The sequence below is a fragment of the Malania oleifera genome, chromosome 6 (assembly GCF_029873635.1).
Source record: "Malania oleifera isolate guangnan ecotype guangnan chromosome 6, ASM2987363v1, whole genome shotgun sequence".
Taxonomy (NCBI): Eukaryota; Viridiplantae; Streptophyta; class Magnoliopsida; order Santalales; family Ximeniaceae; genus Malania; species Malania oleifera.
Window position 1 is genome coordinate 66,960,089 of NC_080422.1, and position 6,545 is coordinate 66,966,633.

Here is a 6,545-nt window from a genome sequence, read left to right on the forward strand (position 1 = left end):
CCAGCCTATGTTGCCACATTTGGAGGGTACGCTCGTACTTAGTGCGAAAGTTGATTTGATGACTGCCGCGCTGGTCACAGTCATATAGATCCGAATGATGGTTGTCGGGGTCGTAACCTGTCTGAGTTGGATGAGGGATTTGCTGCCTCATCCCGAATTGCCGCATTACATGATCCGGCAAGTGCCACTCCATGATCTGAAAGCAAATCATAGGATTTCAAACAAGCCAAATTTGTACACCTATAAGGCATATAGGGCGTAGATTCGCGTAGACATCCGCAGTGTACGACATCCATATAAATTGCTAACAAAGAATTTATGTCAGAAAATTACTACGAATAGTAAACGTTCTAAACCTATATTGAACGATTCAAATGAAATAAATACGATATTACTTGGTCCTCACGCATCATATCAATGTCATATCGATAGGATCGCAGAGTATGTTGAGGGACGTGGGCGGGATGAAATGAAGCTCGCCATCTAATCGCAAGTGGGAATGGGCCATTGTCGACATCAGTAGGAAGATGTGGCATGCCAACTCTAATTGGAGCAAGAAAGGGCATGCCCTCCCATGCCCAAACTTGCAGGAGGAATAGCGCACCTCCAATTGATTGCGTCTGCACATGACCAACTTGGCACATCTCTCTGTACAGCCATGCAAGTGCAGTGTTACCCCAGCTATACATCGACGCCCTCTCCAAGTCACTCAACAGAGGGAGGAACATCAACGACGCATAATATTGCGACTTGTTCACGAATAACAAGCCGCATATTAGACGTAGTATGTACCCTCGAGCGTACTGCAATATGACCTCCTCAGATGCATCATCAGGAGGATCAGGTATGTTCCCGTCCATCCATGTCATAGACAAGGACGCGCCATTTCAAATGCTCCGGCCAGTGGGGGGGTTGCATCCGAGTAGGCTTTGACACATCATCTCCTAGTTTTACTACATCGTGCCCGTAACAACGTCACCATCAATAGGTAATCTTGTGATGATTGCAACATCTTGCAACGTTATCATTGCCTCACCACAAGGAAAATGAAATGTGTGTGTCTCAGGCCTCCAACGCTCCAACAATGCACTAATTAAATGATGGTCTAAGCGAATATACCGAATTTGGTAGAATGGATAGAACCCTGCTCGTTGAATCCACGGAATGCTTCTAGGATGGGCATGCCACATGGTTTCTAATGTACGCACACACTGACGCCCTTTAAAGGCGTCAGAATGATCCTCCTCCCATGCCCTATAGGAAGGATGTACAATCCCCAATGTCAATATAGATGAATCAAGTGGACCAAACTCCATCTCTAAGTGTTAAATATAGTAGGAGTGTGCAAACAAAATAAATATTTTTGACAATGAAACTAATGCAAATAATGCAACTGTAGAAATGATAGTAGATGAGAGCAGTTGGAAGATGATATGAATATATAGAAAAAATTCACCAAACCAACTTTTGAAAAGTCGGTTTGGTCACTTTATAAAAAAAATTGAAATTAAAAAATTTGAACACCAAACCGACTTTTGGAAAGTCGGTTTGGTCTTTTTTTAAAAAAAAAATAAATAATCCGGCCTGGCCCCACCTCTTTCCTTACCCTGCCGTGCATGCAAAATTTCAACAAAAAAAAATTCGGCCCCCCCACCCTTATCTCCCTGCCCCTCCACGCATACATGCAAGTCTCTCACATGTTTTTTTTTTTTTTTTTTCTTATCTGACAATCAAAATTCCCTCCCCTCCCATCAAACTCCCTGCCCTCCCTCTCTCCCTACCCTGCCGTGCATGCAAAATTTCAACAAAAAAAAATTCAGACCCCCCACCCTTATCTCCCTGCCCCTCCACGCATGCACGCAAGTCCCTCACGTGTTTTTTTTTTTTTTTTTTTCTTGTCTTACAGTCAAAATTCCTCCCCTCCCATCAAACTCCTTTCCCCCCCAGCCCCCCCCCCCCCACCCCAACCCCCAAAACATCTTTCCCTGACAACCTTTCCCCCACCCCTTTATTTTATTTTTTTTAAACTAAAAGCCGCGGCTGGTTGGAATTAAAACCCAAACCGACTTTTAGAAAGTCGGTTGGGTATAATTTGGTAAATCTAATATATTTTATCTATTTTTGTGTTTTTTATTATTTTTTGTTATTATTGAATAATTATAAAAATATTACATTTTTTAATTTTATTTTATTTTATAAAAAATAAAAAATATGTTTATTATTTCAAAATAAAAAATATATATCTATTTTATTCCTCCAAGAAATAAAAAAAAAATTATTATTTTTCTTTTTTTTATTTAATTCCCTGGGCATTAAATGCCCCCACACCCACCCCCCTCCCTCTCCCCTTCTCCCGCCGTGCATGCTGTCTCCCACCCCCCCTTTTTTTTTCCCCCTTTGAATTGCAGCTGACAAGACATGACTTCTCACTTTTTTTTTTTTCATTAAAAAAAAAAAACCCAAACCAACTTTTGGAAAGTCAGTTCGGTACATTTTGGTATTTATTTCTCATACCCTTCATATTTGTGTTTTTTATTTTTTTTTCTTTAATATTTTAGTAAAAAACTCGTCAATATAAGCAAACTGGCTTGTCGACCGACCAAAGCAAGCATGCCTAACCTAAAAATGTGGAAGCGATTGTACGCTACTCCCTAGTGGGGCGCGTGGGTATTGGAGGTTCGCACTTTGATTTTGAGGCTTTGATAAAGACCAAAACATGAGTTTTTTACTAAAATATTAAAGAAAAAAAAATAAAAAACACAAATTTGAAGGGTATGAGAAATAAATACCAAAATGTACTGAACCGACTTTCCAAAAGTCGGTTTAGGTTTTTTTTTTTTTTTTTTTAATGAAAAAAAAGAAAAGTGAGAGGTCATGTCTTGTCAGCTGCAATTCAAAGGGGGTAAAAAAAAAGGGGGGGGGGGGGGGGGGGACAGCATGCACGGCGGGAGAAGGGGAGAGGGAGGGGGGTGGGTGTGGGGGCATTTAATGCCCACGGAATTAAATAAAAATAATAAAAATAATAAATTTTTTTTATTTCTCGGAGGAATAAAATAGATATATATTTTTTATTTTGAAATAATAAACATATTTTTTATTTTTTATAAAATAAAATAAAATTAAAAAATGTAATATTTTTATAATTATTCAATAATAACAAAAAATAATAAAAAACACAAAAATAGATAAAATATATTAGATTTACCAAATTATACCCAACCGACTTTCTAAAAGTCGGTTTGGGTTTTAATTCCAACCAGCCGTAGCTTTTAGTTTAAAAAAAATAAAATAAAGGGGTGGGGGAAAGGCTGTCAGGGAAAGACGTTTTGGGGGGTTGGAGGGGGGGGGGGGGGAGCGCTGGGGGGAAGGGAGTTTGATGGGAGGGGAGGGGCTTTTGATTGTCAGACAAGAAAAAAAAAAACACATGAGGGACTTGCGTGCATGCGTGGAGGGGCAGGGAGATAAGGGTGGGGGGGCCGAATTTTTTTTTTGTTGAAATTTTGCATGCACGGCAGGGTAGGGAGAGAGGGGGGGGGGGGGAGGCGGGCGGATTATTTATTTATTTTTTTTAAAAAGATCAAACCAACTTTCCAAAGTCGGTTTGGTGTTCAAATTTTTTAATTTTAATTTTTTTTATAAAGTGACCAAATCGACTTTTCAAAAGTTGGTTTGGTGAATTTTTTCTATATATTCATATCATCTTCCAATTGCTCTCATCTACTATCATTTCTACAGTTGCATTATTTGCATTAGTTTCATTGTCAAAAATATTTATTTTGTTTGCACACTCCTACTATATTTAACACTTAGAGATGGAGTTTGGTCCACTTGATTCATCTATATTAACATTGGGGATTGTTCATCCTTCCTATAGGGCATGGGAGGAAGATCATTTTGACGCCTTTAAAGGGCGTCAGTGTGTGCGTACATTAGAAACCATGTGGCATGCCCATCCTAGAAGCATTCCGTGGATTCAACGAGTAGGGTTCTATCCACTGTACCAAATTCGGTATATTCGCTTAGACCATCATTTAATTAGTGCATTGTTAGAGCGTTGGAGGCCTGAGACACACACATTTCATTTTCTTTGCGGCGAGGCAACGATAACGTTGCAGGATGTTGCAATCATCACAGGATTACCTATTGATGGTGACGCTGTTACGGGCACGATGCAGCAAGACTGGGAGATGAATTGTCAAAGCCTACTCGGATGCAACCCCCCCACTGGCCGGAGCGGACGAAACGGCACGTCTTTGTCTATGACATGGATGGACGGGAACTTACCTGATCTTCCTGATGAAGCATTTGAGGAGGTCGTATTGCAGTACGCTCGAGGGTACATACTACGTCTAATATGCGGCTTGTTATTTGTGAACAAGTCACAACATTATGCGTCGTTGATGTTCCTCCCTCTGTTGAGTGACTTGGAGAGAGCGTTGATGTATAGCTGGGGTAGTGCTGCACTTGCATTGCTGTACAGAGAGATGTGCCAAGTTGGTCATGTGTAGACGCAATCAATTGGAGGTGAGCTATTCCTCTCGTAGGTTTGGGCATGGGAGCGCATGCCCTTTCTTGCTCCAATTAGAGTTGTCATGCCACATCTTCTTGCTGATGTCGACAATGGCCCGGTCCCCCTGGCGGTTAGATGGCGAGCTTTTTTTCATGCCGCCCACATCCCGCAACAGACGCGGCGAGGGTAGACAACCCGAGTTTGGCCCTAACCAAAGAGAACAAGGAGGGGTGGTATGGGGGGATGGATTGATTATTAGTATTATTATTGGAGTAGTAGAGGAGGGCTTTATTATTATTTATCTTGGGTTATTATTTTTTCCTATATTAAATAGGAGGAGGAGGATGAGGGGAGGAGGACGAGGAGGGGGAGAAGGAGGAGCGGAGAGGGAGGAGGAGGAGGAGGAGGAGGAGATGGAGGAGAGAGAGGAGGAGGAGGGGAGAGCCGTAGTAGGACGGGGAGGGGAAAGGGGAGGGGGCCAGGTTATTGAGGGTGGTGATATATTATATTAATACTTATTATTATTATTATGATTAATTATTATTATGTAGTATTACTATTATTGTTTATTATTTTTATATTCTTATTATAGTGGTATTAGTATGATTATTATTATTATTTATCCCGTACTAGTACTTAGAGGAGGGGGGAGTAGGTATTTTAAGGGATGTTATGTCCATTTAGTTTTGTTTTGAGATATTATTATTACTATTTTCTTATATTATAGTAGTACGATTATGGTTATATTTTTATTAAAAAAATTGAATTTTTTTTTTTTTTTATTAGTATTTATGTATTATTTTTATATTCTTATATTATTATTATCCTACTAGTATTATTATTACTATAACTATTATTATTATTAGTATAAAAATAAAAAACAAAAAAAACAAAAAAGGAAAGTGTGTATTAGGGTTTTGGGGAGATGCCTATTTAAAGGCATGTTTTGGAACCAAGAAAGGAGAGTGCACAGCATAGCTAGGCACGGCCAAAGAAAAAGAAAAGAAAAAAAACCTAGCTAGCAACTCTCTCACGCACAGCCGCCACGCCTCTTCCGTTTCGAGCCTCCTTCTCCATCTTCTTCTTCTTACCTGCAGCGCCTCCCAACCACAGCACCTCCCTCATTCTCCCATCGCCCTCACGCTTCTCTTCCTCACTCACGATCCAGCCGAGAGGCCATCATCACTGCGAGAACCTCCGGCCAACCACCTTTTCCAGACTCCTGCAACCACTCCGGCCAACTAGTAGCCGAGCGAACCCCTGCATGACTCTCAACGCCAGCCACGTGAGCTCTTGCAGGTAAACCACATAGCAAACAACTAAATCACAGAAACCACTGCCGAGTACCAGCATTCCCCCAGACCCCGAATAGCAGACCAATCACCGGCCTCCTCTCTTCACGCCGCAAAGAGCAGCGCCGAGCAGCAACGCTCAGCCGAGGGCTCTTGTCTCCGGCCTATTCGCAAGCCAATCGTGGGAACTACTCAGACCCGTCACCTCCAGACCCTCGGACAGCCCTTGGCTCCTCGCTCTTGCAAACCAAGCCGAGTCCTCGCCTTCGGCCATCACGCAACCCACAAGAACCCCGGTGAGTACCCATTTGCTCTTGTTTCTGGAGGCACCACAGGCCCACACAGCACACATGTTTTTATTATAACGTTTACAGTTTGCTGGTTGTTTAGGATTTTAAAAATAATGCACCATATTTATAAATACTAATTGTTATCTTATTATCGTAGGATTTTTTTTTTCTTCCTTTTTATTGGAAGGTAAGTGTAATTTGTAATGTTTTTAAATGTACAAATTATGTTGTCATATTTTATTTTTGTTATGTGCACATCTTCAAGTTGATGCTAAAGGTATTCGTAGGTGTCGGGTCTATCTTGTATGGGTCTTACGTGTTAAAAAAATGTAGATATAGATATATAGTATATATTTTTTTTCATGCGTATATGTATGTGATCTTTAGAGTACATTATTTGTATTTTAGATTTCGGTCTTATTATCTATCATGTAGAGTTTTTTTTTTAGTAGA

The 6,545-nt window shown here is 40.6% G+C and overlaps 2 protein-coding genes across 2 annotated transcripts; one reads left to right on the plus strand and one right to left on the minus strand.

The window, feature by feature from the left end:
* Positions 1-953: 953 nt before the first annotated feature.
* On the minus strand, positions 954-1,316 carry LOC131158627 (protein MAINTENANCE OF MERISTEMS-like). Its single transcript, XM_058113492.1, has one exon. The coding sequence runs from the start codon at positions 1,314-1,316 to the stop codon at positions 954-956; it is 363 nt and encodes a 120-aa protein (XP_057969475.1).
* Positions 1,317-3,812: 2,496 nt separating this feature from the next.
* LOC131158628 (serine/threonine-protein phosphatase 7 long form homolog) lies at positions 3,813-4,508 on the plus strand. Its single transcript, XM_058113493.1, has one exon. The coding sequence runs from the start codon at positions 3,813-3,815 to the stop codon at positions 4,506-4,508; it is 696 nt and encodes a 231-aa protein (XP_057969476.1).
* The last annotated feature ends 2,037 nt before the right edge of the window (positions 4,509-6,545 follow it).